Raw genomic sequence first — 23,438 nt, 5'->3', positions numbered from 1 at the left:
GGCGGCTGGAATATGTATCAATCACTCACACAGTTAAATAAGTGACAAACATCAAAATAACTACTTATTAAACAGAACTCATCTCCATGGAATCTAAACAAAAATAATCTCAAATGACATGAACATAAAATACATCTTCAAATGTTTATTAATTACTAAAACGTGGAAAACTTAATAACGTCCCAAGTCTCTTCCATAGTCCTGGCATAACACACCATCTGCGCCACCTTGTCGCCTTCCTATATCTGCAGTAAGAGGAAGTGCAATCTATAAGCAAAATGCTTAGTAAGCACTATCTAACTCACAAAAACTCGATATGCATGTGAATATACTGAAAACTAAAACTGAATGCTCAAAAGGAAAACTACTCATGCTCATCTACTAGTAAATAAACAAACATACTGAAGTGCTAAACATGTAAAGCTACTCATGCTCTTCTAATAGCAAAGAATAGTAAGCTAATCTAAATTACATGCTAACATAAAAGGAAACTAAACTTGCTGATTTTAAAACAAAGTGAAACTTAATTCATTTGTTCTAAACTTATTCTTTTATACTTTTATACTTAAGTGAAACTTATTTTGTTTGTTAAAAAACTTATACTTATAATACTTCAAAATAATAATCAACTTTTTTCTTGGGCCCGGCAACTGTACTTGCTATGCGCGCATCCCTAACTAGACCTGAGATAGCTGGTCCCGAATCTAGTAGGGTTTACTAGGTTATCTAAACCTAGGAACGACTATGGGAGCCCAGCCCAAGGACAACTAAGAGTCCTGCATACTAGATTATCTAAACCTAGGAACGACTATGGGAGCCCAACCCAAGGACAACTGAGAGTCCAGTACAGTACCACTGATAAAAGTAAAATACTTGTTATCTTTTAATATTTATATAATGCCTCGGCATTTTCTTTAGCACCTTGTGTGCCAAATCCCTAAAGTCTTGACTTTGTGATCTACTTAAAGCCTTGGCCTTTTTCTTTCTTTTCTTTACCTTTCTTATAATTTTATTTATCTTTCTTATACTTTTCTTAAACCCAAAATACTGTTAGGGTATCTTCCATATGCATCTATGAGTGAAACTAACTAGGTAACACGCAATCATGCATAGAACACAAAAGAAATCTGCACATACAATACTTAACAAAAATCTGCACTAATGCCTTACAGAAATCTGCATACTAGCTTAATAAAAATCTGCATACTAACTTAACAAAAATCTGCATACTAGCTTAATAAAAATCTGCATACTAAAAATTCTGCATATTCAAGCTAACAACAACTTTGCATTTAAGCTTAATAAAAATCTGCTCTTGTAAACTTAATAAAATCTGCACTTGTGTATTTAATAAAATCTGCACTTAATGAAATCTGCACTTAATGAAAGAAATTTGCACTTAAAATTCTGCACGCTAAGCTAACAAAATTCTGTTCTACAAGCTCTAAGATTGCCTTGGCAATTAAACAGTGAGCTAAAGTGTATAGTAGCTCCAAAGGGTTGTTCACACTTAGTAATTCAACACAAAAACAAAAGCTAGTTAAGGTCACAAGCAACCTAAAAACTAAAACTGTTTCATACTTTAAGAACCTAAAGACTGAGACTAATTGTTCATAACACATGGTATACTAAAGCATGCATCACTAGATCTACTCCTCCAAGGAAATAATGAAAACATCTACTACCACATAACTAAATAACACCAATTCGATAATCCCGAACATAACAATTACTTGTAATCACCATAGCAGATATTTTACAATCTGTTGAATCAATTCCTAAAAAAAACAACTTAACTAGTCATAGGGACATATCAGCCCTGTTTAAGATCCAAACCAATTCCACATTTTTTCTTTTTTTCTCGGTAACAGAGCAACATCGATTTGGACTTACTCACTCTAATCCAACCAGCATCTCAAAAATAACAAGAAATTCAAAATGAATTCCCTCTGATTATGTACCACAATTTCCTATTTGAAACCTTCGGAAAGCTCTACATCAAATACTTAACAACAAATGTCGGCATCCAAACTGTCAAGGGGAAAAGGAAACCCAAACATGAAATCGAAAGTCCACATCCTATCAAAACAAACACATTGAACTAACACAGCAAGGCTACACCGGAAATCCACAATCGTGGCAAGAAACCAAACCAATCGGAGGAAACTACTCCTACTGCAGGTGAGAAGCAACTTACCTAGCGTTCTTGGACTTACAACCAAGAAGAAGGCCTCTAATGCTTCTAGGGCTTGCGGAGAACTCAACAATCCGGCTCCTCTTCGTGCCCACAAGCTCTCCTCGACGAAAGGATCGTGAGGAGGTGGAGAACTCTCAGAAAACTCCCTCAATCGGTCGCCGAAGTGAAGCCCTAACCTTCCTTGCCTTCCGCCCGAGCACGGCCGTCGCGCGCAGAAGAGAGATGCGAGGAGAGGAGAAAGGAAAAGTTAGGTTTTTTCGAAAATCACTTAAGCCCTCTTTTTATAACCTAAGGTAGTTTTTGTTATCAACTATTGCCTAAGAATATTTCGTGCCTTACTCTTTCACGAAATATCTGCGGGACAGTTGGTTGGCTGCGTTCTACTTAAGACTCGGCTCGTGGGTTCGAATCCTGGCTGCAACCATTTTCCTTCCTATTTATTTCCTATTCTGTTTCCCATTAACTATTACTTAAATAAATTTTTCTCCTTTTTTTAATAAGAAATGTTCGCTAGAACAGTTAGCTGGCTGGATTCGATTAAGGCTCGGTTCAGGTCCGAGGTCCACAGTTCGAATCTCGACTTGAACATTTTTTTGTCAAAACTCCATTCGTTTAGTAAAAATACCAAACGACCTCCAAAAATTGCATAAAAATACTCTAAAAATTTCTAAAAATCTCTAGAATTTTTCTAAAGCATTTCTAAATATTTTTAAATTACTTTTAGGACTCTAATTGAGGAAATTGGGGTGTTATAATTCTCCCTACCTTATAAAAAGTTCGTCCTCGAACTTAGACTAATCCTGGATACCTTTGTCTTATACTGTCATTTACTTGTGGTACTTCTTTGCTTCTTAGTCTCTTAACTTCTCTGTCCATCATCACCTATATCGCATTGTACCCATTAGTGGTTCTTGAAAGACTTGTTATAAAGTCTCTGGAGACCATAGGTGCATTAGTCACACCAAATGGCATGACTACAAATTCGTAGTGTCCATATCTGGTCCTGGAAACTGTTCTGGGTGTATCGCTTCCTTTTACTTCCAACTGATGGTACCCAAAGCGCAGGTCTACTTTAGAGAACACTATTGCCCTCTTTAGTTGATCAAATAGATCATCTATTCTGGGAAAAGGGCTCTTGTCCTTAACTGTTACTTCGCTCAGCGCCCTAAAATCTATGCACATCCGCATAGACCGTCTTTCTTCTTAACGAACAACACTAGAGTTTCCCGGTGTGAATGACTAGGGCGGATGAAACCCTTGTCAAGTAGCTCCTGAAATTATTCTTGTAACTCTTTTAGCTCCGCTTGAGAAATTCGGTACGGAGCTTTTGAAATTGGGTTGATGTCAGGAACCAATTCAATTTCAAACTCCACTTCTCTGTTGGGAGATAGTTCAGGTAACTCTTCTAGAAATACTTCTGGATATTCACAGACTACCCGACGTCTTCCTGCTTGGGTCTTTCTTGTTATCATTGGCCTTCTAGTTCTAATTACTTAACTGGGTTTTCTGACTCCCCACTGTCTTGTCCTCTATCTTGACATCCAGTTATGCCAAGAAAAAAAAACTTGATATCTTCTCTATCCTTTCTAAACATTCTTATGTATATGTATAAAAGAGAAACAAAACTTCTATCTTACTAAAGCGCATATAAGCAGATACTCTATACTGCAAATAATAAAGAAAGCATAAAAGGAAAAACTTAAATACTTTCTTACTTGAAGACGGCAAGGAGGGTGCTGATGTGTGATGCTGGGGAATGAGAACTGCTCTGATACCAACTGTAACGACCACCCTTCTTACTACTACTACACTCTAAGGGTGTGTTTGGTTCAAGGTTATCGTTGATAACTTTGGTAGGTTATTAATCAAAACCTTATTTGGTTTAGGTAATGAGTGATTCCTGGTAATGGGCGATTCCCGCCACGTCAGCAAAGTGGGAATACAACCCGGAATAAGAAAACCTTGGAAGCGTAGGGTTCACGATTCCGGGGTTAATAATATTTTTTTCCATAATTATCCTCCGATTTTTTTCCCCTCTTCTCTTTGTCCTCCTTCGTCGAGTCGCAACTTCCTCCCTCTTCCTCCCTCCCTCAGTTGGCGATGTCTCCTAGCTCCTTCCTCGTTTCGGCGTGTCCAATCTCGTCGACGCCCAAGTCCGCCTCCCTTCCTTTGTCCCCATCTCTTCTCTGGGCACTCAGAAGCAGCCCGCCTGCATCCTCTAGAGACGAGGACTCATCGCCGAAGTTGATGCCGGAGTCAGAGAAGAGGCGAAGCAGTCCGCCGGAGAAGAGGACTTCCTCATTTCGGCGTGTCCGATCTCGTCGACGCCCTCATCCGCCTCCCTTCCTCTGTCCCCATCTCTTCTCTGGGCACTCAGAAGCACATCCACCATGATGACGACGTCGACACCGCCCGCGACGTCCGTGAGCTCGCAGTGGGATGAAGACGATGTTGGAGAAGAGAGCACGGCAAAAAAATAAAAATAATTCGAAGTGATCCATTTGATTTTTTTTAATTTAAACTTTAGATAGTTTAAGTAGTTTAAACTTTAGAGAGCACGGTAAAAATATTTTAAATAGTTTTTTTAATCCTAATATTATTAAGGGTAATATAGTAAATATAAAATTAAGTTATATCATTACTAGGTTGAACCAAACAATACTAAGGTTATATTTTATTCCTTATAACCTTAGTTATGTGATTACCTGGTAATCACATAACCAAGATTATATATGATAACTTGAACCAAACACACCCTAAGGATGACCGTTACTTAACTACTAACTCTACTTAACCAGTATGATCGAAACCACGAGGAGTCTCTACCGAAAAATTCGATAGAGTCTCCCCTGTACCGGTGACCTTAAAATGAGATACAAACATAATATACATCAGCCACAGGCGACTGGAATATGTATCAATCACTCACGCAATTAAATAAGTGACAAACATCAAAATAACTACTTATTAAACAGAACTCATCTCCATGCAATCTAAACAAAAATAATCTCAAATGACATGAACATAAAATACATCTTCAAATGTTTATTAATTACTAAAATGCGAAAAAGTTAATAACTTCCCAAGTCTCTTCCATAGTCCTGGCATCACATACCATCTGCGCCACCTTGTCGCCTTCCTATATCTGCAGTAAGAGGAAGTGCAATCTATAAGTAAAATGCTTAGTAAGCGCTATCTAACTCACAAAAACTCGATATGCATGTGAATATACTGAAAACTAAAACTGAATGCTCAAAAGGAAAACTACTCATGCTCATCTACTAGTAAATAAACAAACATACTGAAGTGCTAAACATGTAAAGCTACTCATGCTCTTCTAATAGCAAAGAATAGTAAGCTAATCTAAATAACATGCTAACATAAAAGGAAACTAAACTTGTTGATTTTAAAACAAAGTGAAACTTAATTCATTTGTTCTAAAAATCAGTAAGTTTAGTTCTTTATTCTACCATGTTTATCTAGTAGATGAGTAGTTTTTCATGTTTACCTATTAGATGAGCAGCATGATTAGCTATTAGAATTACATGAGTAGATTCCTTAGCTTTTCTTTGCTATTAATTTGACATGAGCAGTTATGTTTATGCTTTACTTCCTTTTAGAGCATATAGTTTCTAGTTCTTTTCGTATACATGCACATTCGTGTTTTGTGAGTTAGATAGCGCTTACTAAGCATTTTGCTTATAGATTGCATTTCCTCTTACTGCAGATACAGGAAAGGAAAAGATATAGAAAGGAAGGCGACAAGGAGGTGTTCGAAGGATGTGTGATGCTAGGACTATGGAAGTCTTGGGACTTAGTTAAGGATTTGTCTAGATTAATTCTTTATTTAGGATGATAAGAAAATTAGGAAGTAAGAAGTTGTATTTCGTTATTAAGTTTCCGCATTTTAGTAATTGGGATGATATATGTTATTTGATGTTATTAGGACATAGTAGATGATTTGGGATCTTGAGTAATATAGTTCTCTTTTGTTTTGGATTATTTACTGCGTGAGTTGTTGATATATGTTCCAGCTGCCTGTGGCTGATGTATACTTTGTATGTATATCAGTTTAAAGTCACCGATACAGGAGAGACTCTGTCGAAATTTTTCGATAGGGTTTCCATGTTATTTTTAATCATACCGGTTAAGTAGAATTAGTAGATATATAACGGTCACTCTTAGAGAGTAGTAGAGTATTAAGAAGGGTGGTCGTTACAGTGTAACGACACAATTTTCCCTATTTCAAGTTCTAAAAGTCCATAAAAATATTTGGAAATATTTTTAAAATATTCTAGAGATTTTTATAAATATTTAGAGTATTTTTACGTAATTTTTGGAGGTCGTTTAGTATGTTTACAAAAAGAAAGAAGTTTTGACGAAAAATCATTGAAGGTGAGACTCGAACCCATGACCTCGGGTCGAACCCGACCTAACCGGGCGCGGCCAACCAGCTGAGCTACGCGGGTTTTGTTAACCAAATAAGTAAAGATAGATATTTAAGGTATAGTTAGTAATAGGAAACCCTAGTTTTAAAATGACCTAATTCCTTTTCTCCCGAGCCGAAACTCTCTTCCTCCCTCGCGTACGCGGCGGCTCTTCTCTAGGGCGGAAACGCAGCAGCAGCTAGGGCACGATTCTGGCGGCCGGCGAGGGGATTCTCCGGAGGTTCTGCACCAGTACAAGGTCCTCTCGTCAAGGAGGGACCGTGAGCACAAGAGGAGACCGAGATTTCGAGCTCCACCCGGAACCCTAGTCGCCCCTCCCTCTCGGTTGTAAGTCCAAGCAATCAAGGGTAAGTACTACTCACCTGTGGTAGGAGTTGCTCCAAAATTAGGGTTTCGTTTTCTTATTTTCGGATTGTAGTTCTCCTTATTTTGAATCTGCCGTGAGTTTCCCTATTGGATGATTTCTGCGGTGAGTCTTGGATAAGTAGTTCTTCTTGTTTCCGAAGCTTGCATGAGTTTCCTTGCTTTCTCTGCTTTCGGATCATATGTACAGCCGGTTGGTTGTGCTTGTTGCTGTGAATCAAAGAAGAAAGAAGGGGTTTTGAGTGGATTAGGTTTCTTTGGGTTAGGCTTGATTTATTATGCTTCAATTCAGCAAGCTTGATTCCTTAATTTCGGATTTTGTGCTAAGTAATGAACATAGAATGTGTTAGATTAATTTTTAACATGTAGTTGGTTCATTGGCATTGCTTGGTTTCAGTTTGTTTGAAGCATGCTTAAAGGTTTTCTTTTACTCTATGAAAACAGGAGCTGTGAATAAGTTTTTATAAGCAGTTTAGATATTTGTGAACATGTTTGCAGGGGGGTTTTAGTTCAGCAGATCTTTAGTTTGAACAGCTAGTGTGACTTGCTTTCCTTGATTTATGTTTAGTACAGCGTGCTTAGAGAATTCAGATTCATTTTCCTTGATTTATGTTTAGTACAGCATGCTTAGAGAGTTCATACTTGCTTTCCTTGATTTATGTTTATTGTAGCATGCTTAGAGAGTTCGGATTTGTTTTCCTTTAATTAGTTAGAATGGTTTAGTTTTTTCCTTGCTACTTAAAAAGGCAAGAACAACTCTTTAATTAGTTAGGATGGTTTAGCATTTTCCTTGCTACTCAAAAAAAGGCAAGAACAACCCTTTAATTAGTTAGAATGGTTTAGCATTTTCCTTGCAACTCAAAGGGCAAGAACAACCCTTATTTAGTTAGAAGGGCAGCCTTTATTTAAAGTATGCAGTATTAGAATGGCATGAGCAGTATTAGTTTTTAATTCTGTTTCATTCACAGATTTTTAATGATTCACGTGTGCAGATTTTTGTTATTCACATGTGCAGATTTGTAGTATTCATATGAACAGATTTTAGCATATAGTAGCATGCTGATTTTTGTTTCCCTTTGCTCTAAGATGTGCATGAACAGATTATAACATATAGTAGTATGCTGATTTTTTGTTTCCCTTTTGCTTTAAGATATGCATGAACAGATTTTAGCATATACATGTATGCACATAGCATTTAGTTTGGACTTTCCTTGCTATAATGAGCAGCTATAAGTAAGAACAAGACCAAGGTCTAGTTAAAAAGAGATAACAAGTAAATTAAAGTAAGAGGCTAGTACCCGACTTCCGAGGTTGTCGTTAAACAAGTCCAGGTGACCGTTTCCGAGGTCTCGGCCCTGGTAAGACCGAGGTCTTTACCCTGTGGGACTACAACAGTCTCTATTAGGGAGCGCGCATAAGATGGTACTAAGCCTGAGCCCAAAGAAAAAGAAGAAGAAAGAAAAAGAAGAAGAAAGAAAAGTAAAAGTAAAAGAAATTAAAAGATTAATTTCAAGTATAAAGCTATAAGTAAATGAAACAAGTATCACCTATGTTTAGAATCAACAGAAGTTTAGTTTCTTTATTTCTAAGCATACAGCATTTGTTTCATTACTTTCTTATCAGTTTAGTGAGCATATTTAGTATTATTTCTAGTATTCAGCTTTATTCTTGTATATCATGAGTATGCAGTTTATTTGAGTACTTTGCTACTAGATGAGCATGAGTAGATTTCTTTTAGCATTTCAGTTTCAGTATCGTTTGCATTTTTATTCACTTCGAGTTTTTGTGAGATAGTATAGTACTTACTAAGCGTTTCGCTTATAGATCTATTTTTCCTCCTACTGCAGATAAAGGAAAAGCTAAAATATGAAAGGAAGGCGACAAGGTGGTGGTGATGAAGGTGTATGATGACTGGACTATGGAGAGATCCAGAGTTTGCTGGCAAATTGTCAAGACTCTTTTGTTTAGAGTTCTTTTAGTTTCTTTAAATATTATTATGAGTTGAGATTGTAATTAAATTTATTTCGCACTTGTAGTTGGGTCCTATTGTTGGAGTGATATAGCTGTTTGCTATTGCTAGAGTAGTTTCCTTCTTCTTATTGTGTTATTATACTGCGTGGTTGTGAAAAAATATGTTCCAGCCGCCTGTGGCTGTGTATATAGTGTCTGTATGGTTAATTTGGTCACCGGTACAAGGGAGATTTTGTCAAAATTTTTCAGTAGGACTTCCTTTGGGGCCGTAATAAATCTAAGTGTTGCTAATATTAGTATAAGTGACACTAGTAAGTAGAGTAATAGTTAGGTAACGGTCGCCCTTAGAGAGTAGTAGTAAGAAGGGTAGTCATTACTATATTACTCAAGATCCCAAATCATCTACTATGTCCTAATAACATCAAATAACATATATCATCCCAATTACTAAAATGCGGAAACTTAATAACGAAATACAACTTCTTACTTCTTAATTTTCTTATCATCCTAAATAAAGAATTAATCTAGACAAATCCTTAACTAAGTCCCAAGGCTTCCATAGTCCTGGCATCACACATCCTTCGAACACCTCCTTATCGCTTTCCTTTCTATATCTTTTCCTGTCCTGTATCTGCAGTAAGAGGAAATGCAATCTATAAGCAAAATGCTTAGTAAGCATTATCTAACTCACAAAACACGAATTTGCATGTATACGAAAAGAACTAGAAACTATATGCTCTAAAAGGAAGTAAAGTATAAACATAACTGCTCATGTCAAATTAATAGCAAAGAAAAGCTAAGGAATTTACTCATGTAATTCTAATAGCTAATCATGCTGCTCATCTAATAGGTAAACATGAAAAACTACTCATCTACTAGATAAACATGGTAGAATAAAGAACTAAACTTACTGATTTTTAGAACTATATGAAACTTATTTCATTTGTTCTAAACTTAATTTTTAATACTTTATGTTTATGTAAAACTCGTTTTACTTGTTCAAAAACTTATACTTATAATACTTCAAAATAATAATCAACTTCTTCTTGGGCCCAGGCTTAGTACCATCTTATGCGCATTCCCTAATAGGTTGGGGTAGCGAGCCACCAATCCTAAAAGAGCAGACCTTGGTCTACCAGGGCCAAGACCTTGGAATTGGACACCTGGATTTGTTTAACGACAACCTTATGAAGTCGGGTACTAGCCTCTTCTTAAAAGTAAAATACTTATAATCTTAATTACTTCTTCTTTAAATGCCTTAGCATTTTAATAGGCACCTTGTGTGCCAAATCCCTAAAGTCTTGACTTTGGGATCTATTTAAAGCCTTGGCCTTTTTCTTTCTTTTCTTTACCTTTCTTATACTTTTCTTTATCTTTCTTATACTTTTCTTAAACCCAAAATACTGTTAAGGTATCTTCCATATGCATCTATGAGTGAAACTAACTAGGTAACACGCAATTATGCATAGAACACAAAAGAAATCTGCACATACAATACTTAACAAAAATATGCACTAATGCTTTACAGCAATCTGCATACTAGCTTAATAAAAGTCTGCATACTAACTTAACAAAAATCTGCATACTAGCTTAATAAAAATCTGCATACTAAAAATTCTGCATATTCAAGCTAACAACAACTCTGCATTTAAGCTTAATAAAAATCTGCTCTTGTAAACTTAATAAAATCTGCACTTGTGTATTTAATAAAATCTGCACTTAATGAAAGAAATCTGCACTTAAAATTCTGCACGCCAAGCTAACAAAATTCTGCTCTACAAGCTTTAAGATTGCCTCGGCAATTAAACAGTGAGCTAAAGTGTATAGTAGCTCCAAAGGGCTGTTCACACTTAGTAATTCAACACAAAAACAAAAGCTAGTTAAGGTCACAAGCAACCTAAAAATTAAAACTATTTCATACTTTAAGAACCTAAAGACTGAGACTAATTGTTCATAACACATGGTATACTAAAGCATGCATCACTAGATCTACTCCTCCAAGGAAATAATGAAAACATCTACTACCACATAACTAAATAACACCAATTCGATAATCCCGAACATAACAATTACTTGTAATCACCATAGCAGATATTTTACAATCTGTTGAATCAATTCCTAAAAAAAATAACTTAACTAGTCATAGGGACATATCAGCCCTGTTTAAGATCCAAACCAATTCCACATTTTTTTTTTCTCGGTAACAGAGCAACATCGATTTGGACTTACTCACTCTAATCCAACCAGCATCTCAAAAATAACAAGAAATTCAAAACGAATTCCCTCTGATTATGTACCACAATTTCCTATTTGAAACCTTCGGAAAGCTCTACATCAAATACTTAACAACAAATGCCGGCATCCAAATTGTCAAGGGGAAAAGGAAACCCAAACATGAAATCGAAAGTCCACATCCTATCAAAACAAACACATTGAACTAACACAGCAAGGCTACACCGGAAATCCACAATCGTGGCAAGAAACCAAACCAATCAAAAACCAATCGGAGGGAACTACTCCTACTGCAGGTGAGAAGCAACTTACCTAGCGTTCTTGGACTTACAACCGAGAAGAAGGCTTCTAATGCTTCTAGGGCTTGCGGAGAACTCAACAATCCGGCTCCTCTTAGTGCCCACAAGCTCTCCTCGACGAAAGGATCGTGAGGAGGTGGAGAACTCTCAGAAAACTCCCTCAATCGGCCGCCGGAGTGAAGCCCTAACCTTCCTTGCCTTCCGCTCGAGCACGGCTGTCGCGCGCAGAAGAGAGACGCGAGGAGAGGAGAAAGGAAAAGTTAGGTTTTTTCAAAAATCACTTAAGCCCTCTTTTTATAACCTAAGGTAATTTCTGTTATCAACTATTACTTAAGAATATTTCGTGCCTTACTCTTTCATGAAATATCTACGGGACAGTTGGTTGGCTGCGTTTTGCTTAAGACTCGGCTCATGGGTTCGAATCCTGGCTGCAACCATTTTCCTTCCTATTTATTTCCTATTCTGTTTCCCATTAACTATTACTTAAATAAATTTTTCTCCTTTTCTTAATAAGAAATGTTCGCTAGAACAGTTGGCTGGCTGGATTCGGTTAAGGCTCGGTTCATGTCCGAGGTCCGCGGTTCAAATCTCGAGTTGAAACATTCTTTTGTCAAAACTCCCTTCGTTTAGTAAAAATACCAAACGACCTCCAAAAATTGCATAAAAATACTCTAAAATTTTCTAAAAATCTCTAGAATTTTTCTAAAGCATTTATAAAAAATTTTAAATTACTTTTAGGACTCTAATTGTGGAAATTGAGCTGTTACACACATCCGGTATATATTACCCATGATGAAGAAATAGATAGATTGACTTCTATAACATATATACCTGAAGTGGAAGTCTCACTTCTCTTCTTCTTAAGATCTTCCAAGTAGATTTTGCTGTTCCTCTTCCAGTGCCCGGTCTGACCGCAGTGGAAGCAGGTAGCATCCTTGGCAACCCCTCCTTTCGGCTTCAGTGCCTTGCCTTTGCCCTTGGCTTGGGACTTTCCCTTGCCTTTGGCCTTGCCCTTGCCCCTATGTTTCTGAACCATCAAAACAGAGTTGGGCTTAACCTTCTTAAGGTTGAGCTCAGCAGTTCTTAACATGCTAAGTAGCTCGGGCAGTGACTTGTCAATTTTGTTCATGTTGTAGTTCATGACGAATTGACTGTAGCTATCTGGCAATGACTGCAAGATCAGGTCAATGGCCAGCTCTTGGCCAAGTGGGAACCCCAACCTCTGTAGGTTTTCTATGTACCCAATCATCTTGAGTACATATAGGCCCACAGGAGTCCCGTCTTGCATCTTGCACTGAAACAGTGCCTTAGAGATCTTGAATCTCTCGTGCCTCGCTTGTCCTTGATAAAGTTGACGAAGATATTCAACCATATCATAAGCGCCCATTAACTCGTGTTGCTTCTGAAGCTCAGAGTTCATGGTCGCGAGCATAAGACAGGACACATCTAATGCATCATCTTGATGCTTCTTATAAGCATCTTTGTCAGCTCGCGTGGCATTGGCAGGAGGAACCTCCGGAATGGGCTGCTCCAGAATGTACAGTTTACGTTCTTGGGTGAGAACTATTCTCAAATTCCTGTACCAGTCCAGGAAATTTGCTCCGTTGAGCTTGTCCTTGTCAAGGACAGAACACAGACAGAAGGTGTTCGTGTTCGACATCATGACAATCTACAACAGAAATTAAAGCAGAAAGTAAATATCATATTCTTTTAATCATTTAATTAGGCCTTTAACTAAATGATGCTCCCACTAAATTCTGTAATTCATGTAGGATAAGATCCACATCATACTTCGTCTTGAGTTAGCTTTGGCTAAATCGCCCAAGACTTAGTATGATCGGTAGGTAACTAATTACCAATTACATCTCTATGCAACTCTTGTTTATAGGATCATTATCCGCAGTTATATTAAAACTTGAGTTAGCTTTGGCTAATACGCCCAAGAATTAATATAAATGTGATTATGTCCTATATTCCAACCATTGGAAATATTCCTATAGTTTTACTCGATCCAACCGAGTTAACTAGTTATTCAATCTAATTGAGTTGTACTCACCCATGCGTTGATAGGCGGGACCAAAATTGTCCCTCCATACCCTACCAAGATAGTATGCGTTGCTCTGTTTTGGCAGATTCAACAACAACATGTGATCGAGGTAGTGATAGGTATCACGGCATGGTAGGCATTAGAGTTGACGTGATTTAGATCTAATCTAATCAATGATGTGTATCATATACTCGATTTAGATCTAATCTAATCGTTAGGGCGCATCATGTACGCGATTGATCGAATCGAATCATTGAGGTGCTAATTAACTACTTTACTAGCATGCATCAAATACACACACACAGGCAATTAATTATACTATTTTTGATTAGTCATGGCCCTACTACGTTCTTCTCAAGCCAATGAGAAGATCGGATGGTCAACCTAGGGTCAACAGCTTCTTCAAGCTCCTCCCTTTGACTACCTTGTGTTGCTCGGCCCTCCTCGTAGCTCCGTCTCGAGTGGACCATCCACCGGCTCATTTTGTACATTACAAAAGGGTGAAACTCGAGTTACATTCGAGTCTAAACTATTTATAACAAGAATATAAATGAAGGAAGGCACGACGCGTAGGTCGCGAATCAAATACAACACGCACAATCACATGACGGCACGCAGGCCTTATTATGAATTACAACACAAATATTCCAATCAAATTGGGTCTTTTTGGGCCATGACCATCACAAATTATATATAATTCTAAATTATGTAATTTCCATAATTTTCTATAATTTTAATACTATTTTACAATTTTTATGAGTAAAGAATTCACGGCGGTCCCGATTAGCGGTTTTCGGGCGCAATCGCGGAACGAATCCCCTTGCGGGGTTAGGGGCAGTACTCATACCCGTGATATAACCATCGTGAGTGTTCCTTAGCAATCCTACAGCGCCTTAGCCCGCTGTCCCAAAATGTTTTGGGGCGAAACCTTGCCGTTTCGGAAAAATCTTCTCGGTAGTCGAAGCCTACAAGTATCTAAACCCTTGTGCTTCGCTTCTACGAGAAAATTACCCATAAAAACTATAAAATTAGAAAATTCATAGAAACTTACAGATCTGCTATTTTTAAAAAAAAATACAAATTAAACTCGTACAAGACTTCGCACGTGGCTCTGATACCACTGTTGGGATTTTTGGACCGCAAAAACCGCTTTTTCGCGTTGCGGAAACCCCGATTCCCATGCCACCGGATCCGTGCGAAGTAAAATAAAACAAAATTTTTACGTGTATGAGTTTCTTACATCTAGATCTACACTAAAACTACATGGTTGAGAGATTTTACCTTTGATGTGATGCCCTTCGCAATCTCGCTCGTCCAAAGGTTCACCGGATCTCGAGATCGTCAAGTGTACGATCCTCTATGCGTATCAACACGAACAAACTAGGTGGAGAAGACCAAACAAAGGTGTGCTAGCACCTTAGGTGGTTCGGCCAAGGAGGAGGAGAGGGAGAGGAGAATGAGAGGAGGAAGAGGATGGAATGAATTGGCTTGAAATTCAAAAACAACTCATTCACTCCACAATAAGTGGTCGGCCACATTAAGGAGTGTAACCTCCTTTCTCATTTAATGTGGCCATTAAAGAGGAGATTTGTAACCTCCATGAGGTAGTGCACACATGTGCTAAACTTAATGATGTGTAACACCATTATTGGCCACTTAATGCCAACTCACAAATGAGGTGCCATATAGTGAAGTCAAACTTGACTTTTCATCTTCCTCTCAAGTCAAGTCAAACTTGACATTATAACTCCCATGGTTGATCAAATCCAACCATTTGATTCAAGCCAATTTAATATAATGAATCTAATTCATTTAATTAAATTGATTTAATGAGTCATAATTTAAATTAGACTCATTGAACACATGAATCAAATTGAGTCCAACTCAATTAGTTCAATTAGGATTACTCTTAATCCAATTTGATTCATCACATGAATCTAATCCTCTTGGTTCATCATATGAACATAATCTCCATCTAATTGTCCTTTATGTGTGACCCTATAGGTTCTTGTAACGTTGGCAATGCTTCTAAACTCATTTAGAAGCATAAGTAATGAGCGGTATCTAGCAACACATCATTACTATCCAAGTTACAAGAATGTTGAGATCCAACATCACCTTGTAACTACTAATTGTGATTCCTCACAAAATATGACATTGTCCTTCTATCCTAGATATCTAGATTGATCAATATGAGGTATAGACCGTGTCATCCTCTAATCAATCTAAATCTTGAACTCCAAGTAGACTCACTCAATCAAATGAGCTCAATATCTTATATTAACTCATTTTGGCATGGCCATGCACTTAGTGGTCTCACTCTATCAAGAATATCGATATCTCTCCCGTCATATAGGAGGGATAGATCCCATCTACATCACTCACATCCCTCCGCATAATTTGTTACATATCTAGTAATCGCCTTTATAGTCCACCCAGTTACGGGTGACGTTTGATGAAACCAAAGTACGTAACTCCTTATGTAGGGAACCATGGCGTCTTCAGGTCCAAGGACTAGTAGTCATACTAATAGCCACATGAGAAAGTATATGACACTCATATAACGATCCATGATACTTTCTCATGGCGGGTCATTCAGTATACATTTTCTAATGCATACTCATGTATCAACTTGATATCTCCATATCCATGACTTGTGAGATCAAGTCATCGAGTTGACCTACATGCTAATCTCGTCGCATTAACATTGTCCCTGAATGTTAATACTCGACTAGGAATGATTAAGAGTAGTGTTCCCTATATCATCTTACTATCGATTCAACTAACCGATTGATATAGGTAAGAACCTTCTACTCAAGGACTCTATTATACTTAGTTATTTAACACCAATACAAGTAAGTATAATAACCAAAATAAATACCATTATTTATATACAAGAATATGATACAATGAGTCCATACAACAATCATCAAATAATTGGCTCTAGGGCTCTAACTAACAAGAGGCGTCCCTCCTAGAAATCATGCAGTCATATAGCCGAAGCTAACAATAAATTACAATATCAGTCATAAATTACAGTCTCAGTCATGTTTGGAAGGGCCCTCCCGGAGCTCATCCCAGGTCACCCAACCCGTACTGTCACTACATATGCTCAAACTCATCCTATTAGCTACATAAATATCATATCCTGTTCATTTCCTACCCCACATTACTTGATTCCTAGTGTTTCGAACATAAAAGCATCATAGAAGTACAATTACATATACATCAGTTATTCTCATTCAGTCAAGTTCTGTCCAGTCATTCAGTTAACAGTAGTATGAAATAACTTAGCATTCTATTATCAGTCATCCTCTTTCAATTCTACTTCTTTATTCTGTAACATCAATCTTAATTAACATAACAACAACTAATGCAAGGTAATACCATAATTAAACTCATGCATAATTTATCAAGAACTATAGCTCTAGTTATTCCATAGTCGTACACCTCCTAAGCAATGGAAGAGCAACTACAATAAGCTACAGCGGAGTGTTATCATTTTAATTTCATACAATTGATGAATCCCAGCTATCCTAATTTGGCTAGTATAAAGTAAAATTCAGTTAATATGGAAATGTGCATCACATTGAAAGAACATAACTTTGTTGCGAGTATGTTGAAACCTTGCAAGATCACAGCTAGCTCGAAAGAAAATTAAAATCACCATCGAATAAATCTCCAATCAACCTAATCTGTCCTAAAATTGAAAACTATCCGAAATAAGCAAGAACATTCCCAAAATCCAACTACAGACTACTATCTATCCAAAAGACTGTATTCCAACATGAAGAAGAAGATAATCCTAGTCATATTCTAACTAAAATTCCCTAATCTCCAACTATGCAAGAAAACATAACATCAATCCACAAGAATCCACAGCTATTCTGGGAAACAAAATGTCAACGAATTAAACCTCCACCTTCCGAATCTATTCAACATTTCTGAAGCAACAAGACAGCAAGAACATCAACGATCAAGAATTAAAGCTCCAATAACACAAAACGACATCGAATCGATTCCCCTTCTCATAAAAACAAACCAGCATTCGAGGTAGCATTCTGTCGAGCAACACAAGAGCACCAAAACCTATCGCTTAACCCACGAATCTGATCCATCACGTTAAATCCATTGCAGAAGAAAAAGAAACATAACTCCAATGCATTCATTCAAAAGCTCTTCATCAAATTGAAGGCACACATTCCCAAATCTGTTCAAAGTTACTGATACAATAGATCACAAGAACATCATCGATCAAGGTCCCAAAATTTGTTCAGCGTTTCCGAAGCAATGAGTCAACAAATACCTCATCTATCAAGGCTTAAAACTTCCACAACAGGAATCGACAGAAACCCAACCAACAAGAACAACTCGACACATCAAATTCGTTTAAAAACCCCAAAATTCATGGCTGGAAACCAAATGGATCGCAAGAGGAAATGAGAGGTTACAGAAATCTGCAAGGAAACACATGATACGACAAGAACAAGCATGAGCATCAAGTACATCTTCGTAATGCCTATCAAATCCTCCCGAGCTCCTATCTTCTACCTCACGGTACTCAAAATCCACTGCGGAAAATCGAAAAGAAACCTAAGGCGGAGCAGGAACAACACGGAACTTCGATTCGTAGCTCATTCAACCAAGAAACTATCATTCCAGACCATTTCTATAAATCCGAACATTCATCCTCTACTTCATGGAGTTCATATCAATATATAGGATGTACTTGCCTTTTCTCTTCTTACACCTCCGTTTTTGCTCTTCCTTGTGTCGCTGCCGAACGCGAGGAGGCCTCGCCAGTGCTGTCGGCCGACAGTGACCTCTGCCTGATCGAGGGTCTACCACAGGATTATCGCGTGGGCAATTCATGGACGGAGCGCGATGCCTGGTCGGAGCGCGATGCCTGACCGGAGCTCAAGGGCGATGGGACGCTCCATCAGTTTGGCGGAGACAAGGAGAAAGAGAAGTCGGTGATTTTGGGAAATAGGTCCGGGTGGAGCTAGGTATATACGTATACCTAGGTTAATTAAGTCCTAATCTTAAGGTAATTAAACCCCATCAACTCATAACTTATTTGGGTATCATATGTTTCCCTTAATCTTTACAATTATATATCCTTTAAAACGTGTCATACATATTCATTTAAAATTCTAAAAAAAAAAATCTATAATTCGTAGAAAATTTTATAGATTAATCCCTTAATTATCATTCATGTGACCTTAGAAAATTCCATAAATATTTTCCTTAATTTAGCTTGTGGGACCTTACAAAGTCCAAGTGTGTAGTCTTAGCTACATAAGTGCATTCGACGGTATAAGTCCAAGTGTGTAGCCTTGCCAACGTAAGTCCATTCGGCGGTTTAAGTCCAAGTGTGTAGCCTTGGCAACGTAAGTCCATTCAGCGGTGTAAGTCTAAGTGTGTAGTCTTGGCAACGTAAGTCTATTCGGCAGTGTAAGTCCAAGTGTGTAGCCTTGACAATATAAGTCCATTATTTCTTTTTAGCATGTTTATTTATTATATGTTTTCCCTAACTTAAACGTATTGTCAAACATTAAAAAGGGGGAAATTGTTATAGCAATCCCAATGGTCCGTGCGACCATGTGTTTTGGTGTTTAGGCAAAGGATTTAAGTAAGGATTACCCTCATTATTTGAAATATGTATGTGAGTATACAGGTTTGCAGAATACACATACGACTCAGCTTGACGGCTTCGAGTCCGGTGAATGATGGAGCAACCGAGGGGTCGTGGACAAGGCGACAAGGACAAGAGCTGAGGGAAGCGTACTTCAAGGCATACATGAAGGATGTCATTGGGACGAGCTGCAGGCTTGGATGCATCCGAGGGACGAGAGCCAAAGGAAGTAAGCTTGAAGGCAAGAGGTCAAAGCTGCGAAGAAGAAGAGTCAAGTGAGTCGTGAGGGTCTGAGTGCGAGAGAAATGTACTTGAGAAAGGGAACCCTAGATTTAGGGATGTACCAGTCGGCTGGTACTGGGATCAGTCGACTGGGGGAGAGCATAGAGAGCTTCTGTGCTCGAAATGACTAGGATCAGTCGACTGGCACTTGACACCAGTCGACTGATAGAGAGTCATTGGGCTGGCACCAGTCGACTGATGCAAGGACCAGTCGATTGGTAACGGTAAAACAGCAAGGCTATTTTCTTTCAAACTCTATAAGAAGGAGCTTGGGATGGCTGGCTAAGGTGATAAAATTAAACTTGGTTAAAACCTAATTAGTAGTCACAAGAGTTCTCAAGTGCTTGAGTAATCCAAGAGGTCTTGGTGAGTTTTGTGGTGAGGTTTCTCCACCCACAAGGAGCGACTTGAGATAGCGGGAGTTTGCCGAGGGCTAATCCATCGAAGGATCAGGATCATTCACCTCAAGGACAGTCATAGAGTAGGAGCCCTAATCTCCGAACCACGTTACATCGACGTGCATTGGTTTACTTGTTCTTTCTCTTTGTTTTTAGCTTTCGTATTCATATTAGTATTTATATTTCTGCTTGCGCACTAACGAATACGTAAGAAGCTATCTATTGAGAGCACCGCCTATTCAACTCCCCCTTCTAGTCAGCCACCGATCCTCCAACACTAGGCTAGTAGTCTTTCAAAATTAGAGAAAGAGGCAATTCTCGCTACCAACGAGTCGGCCAAAAAATGGAGTCTAAGTGTTTTTGATAAAAAAAAATAATTGGGGTTTCCATCCGTTGTGGGATGAAGGAAACTCCTTGATCAATTAATTCCAAATCAGGAGGAAAAGAAAAAGATCCCATCCGTCATCTTCTTTGGGTAAAAGAAAAAATAAAAGAAGGAGAAAATGAAATACGATATAAACAGAAAAAGAATTACAACCCCAGTCAAAAGATAGAAAAAATTAGGGCCAAGCTATGACAACGAGATGTGAAAGTATCACGATACTTCAATAAAGAAAACAAAGATAGGGAACCGTAGCCCGCTTAACATGTGGCTTCAGAAGAAGGTTACAAAACCTAGAGGAGGATAGTTTGGTCGATCATTGCCATTAGAAAGTCTTATCTTATCAATCATCTCTTATTTCCCTACTCCTTAGCTTCCTAACTTGGTAAGATAAGACGGTCAGACCTGTTGAGGTGATTCCAATATAGGAAAGTCTTGGATTTCCCTGCTCCTTAGCTTCCTAACTTTACAGGCCTCACGACTCTTTAGTCTACCAGCCTCTAATGCCTCTCGGCCTTTCAGGCCTCCAGACCTCCTGGCTCCATAGCCTTACGACCTCTCAGGCCTCCCAACTCCTTATATTCTCAGCTCTTGACTCTCAAGACACTGCCTCCTTAGCTTTCCGGCCTCTTGGCGCCGACACAGGATACATGATCATTTCAAATTTTGGATTATTTTAGGAAAAAGATAATTATCATGTAAATCTCACAACAGCGTGATCAAGTCTCGTAATATTTAAGGAATTAAGTAATGGCAACATAGAGAAGGTAACAGAAGAAAAAAGTTTGTGGTCTTCTTATAAAAGGTAGTCCTTGTTAGCTTAGAAACTGTTGGTATCACACCCAAAGACATGTACACTCACTAATGTGAAAAATAAATAGAGCGAGGAGGAAAATAACTGCTAGAATACTTTCTTAAAATGAGAAAAAAAATAAATTGATTTACTACACATCTCTAGAACTCTTTAAATACACCACAAACTAACACCACTAACTCATGAAAATAGAAAAGACTAATTCCACTAATTTATCCCATGAAAATAGGAAATCATATCACCACTAATGCAAGGAAAAAAAATCATGGCCACTACGTGTCATGTCCGGATTAATATGCTCACATTACCCCTCCTAATCCTGACATGGCTCTAAATCACGGACGCCGAGTAGTTGTCGCATGGTTGCTAACTTCACTCCTGGCAATACTTTAGTTAATACATTGGCTCGTTATTCTCCGGTATTAACGAACTTAACCACAGTCTGTCCCTTCTCAATACATTCTTTAATAAAATGGAACCTTGTATCTATATGCTTGCCGCAACCATGAAATATTGGATTCTTCATGAGAGCTATGGCAGATTTGTTGTTGACAAATAGAGTCACCAGCTTTGGCTCTACACCGGTTAATTCACTGGCAAGGCTCCTTAACCACAAAACATGACAAGCTGCAGTTGTGGCTGCCATAAACTCTGCCTCACAAGATGAAAGCGCCACTGTCTTCTGCTTCTGTGAATTCCAAGACACCAAAATTTCATTAAAATAAAAAGTCATTCCACTTGTGTTTTTCCTCCCATCTAGATCGGCGGCTAGATCACTGTCCGAGTAACCGAATATACCAATTTTCTGGGGTCCCTTCATGTAAACAAGTCCAAAGTGAATCGTACCTTTCAAATACCTGAGAATCTGTTTGACCACCTTGTGATGCATGATTGTAGGCATCTCCATGTATTTGCTCGCCATTCCGACAGAATATGATAGGTTAGGCCGTGTGTGTAGCAAATATCTCAGATGACCAATGATGCGCCTGGACTCCGTGGCATCAACTGGAGTCCCTTTCAAGTCTTTATGCAGCTCCGTCTTAGGTTCCATCGGATGCTTTGTGGCATTACAATCTTCCATCTTGAATTGAGACAGGATTTTCTTGGAATAAGTTGATTGTCTAAGTAAAATTTGATTCTTCTGTTATTCTACTTCAATTCCTAAGTAGTAGGAGAGGAGGCCCAAATTACTCATCTCAAATTCTATCATTATTTGTTGTTTAAATTTGTTGATTTCTTCTGTGATTCTTCCTGTCACGATGAGATCATCGACATACACTCCAACAAGTATACTTGCTTCTCCTTCACCTCTTGTATATACTGCATGTTCTTGAGAACATTTTTTTGAAACCGAGCTCTTCCAGACTCCTGTTCAGTCGCATGTTCCAAGCTCGTGGAGCTTGCCGCAATCCATAGAGGGCTTTGGACAACCTGTACACCTTGTGTTTCTGATTTTGTACTTCAAACTCTTTCGATTGAGTGACATAGATTTCTTCTTTTAACTCTCTGTTAAGAAATGCTGACTTCACATCTAGATGGTGTACCTCCCAACTTTGATTTGCCTTAAGTGCAAGAATGACTCAAACAGTGTCAAGTCTAGCGATAGGTGCAAACACCTCTTCAAAGTCGATGCCTTGTCTTTGTACATAGCCTTTAGCCACTAGTTTTGCTTTGTGCTTAACAACTTTCCCCGTTGAATCTTTCTTCAGTTTGAACACCCATTTTAGGCCGATAGATTTGTGGCCTAATGGGAGCTCAGTTAGGGTCCAGGTCTTGTTCATCTCAATAGATCTCAGTTTTTCCTCCATTGCTTCGTACCAGTAAGCCTCGATTACAGCCTCTTAGTAGCATGTCGACTCTTCAGACATCACCATCATCACCTCATTCTCTTCTTCGTCAACACCAACCACTTCCTCAGTGTTGGCATAGATATCGACAATGGATCTAAAATGGACTAGCCCTTCATGAGACTCGGGTGTGTTTGTTACTGAAGGCGAGGTAACTGCATGGGCGTTCAATGGTGGTGTAGATAGACTTGACGCTCTTGGCATGGGTACTATGGTTGTTGTTGGTGGTGTGACATGTTCTGCCCCTGCCTCAACGTCTTCTGCAACAATCACCTCGTCGGTGTCGAATGCATCCACCACCATAAACTCCAATATGTTTTCATCCTTGTTAGCACCTGCATTCCATGTCCATTCATAATTTTCTTGAAACATTACATCTCTACTTATTTGTAGCTTGTCATGCCTTGGATCAAATACATGATGAGCTTTGCATCCTTCCTCGACACCCAAGTATACCATGGGTGAGCTTCTATCGTCAAGTTTCTTAAGATGAGGGGTTGTATTTTTCACATATGCAACACAA

The 23,438-nt window shown here is 38.4% G+C and overlaps 1 protein-coding gene across 1 annotated transcript; it reads right to left on the bottom strand.

Moving 5' to 3' along the window:
• Nucleotides 1–21,477: 21,477 nt before the first annotated feature.
• LOC121986598 (secreted RxLR effector protein 161-like) lies at nt 21,478–22,149 on the bottom strand. The gene has a single exon (XM_042540557.1). It carries the CDS (start codon nt 22,147–22,149, stop codon nt 21,478–21,480), a length of 672 nt encoding a protein of 223 aa, XP_042396491.1.
• Nucleotides 22,150–23,438: the final 1,289 nt, after the last annotated feature.

This window comes from Zingiber officinale, chromosome 5B, assembly GCF_018446385.1.
Source record: "Zingiber officinale cultivar Zhangliang chromosome 5B, Zo_v1.1, whole genome shotgun sequence".
Classification (NCBI taxonomy): Eukaryota; Viridiplantae; Streptophyta; class Magnoliopsida; order Zingiberales; family Zingiberaceae; genus Zingiber; species Zingiber officinale.
Note: the sequence above shows the minus strand (reverse complement) of the source record. Positions and strands in the feature narration are given on the sequence as shown.

What these genes read in the sequence shown, in the direction of transcription:
- LOC121986598 (XM_042540557.1), bottom strand. Translation starts at nt 22,149, where the DNA reads ATGGAAGATTGTAATGCCACAAAGCATCCGATGGAACCTAAGACGGAG.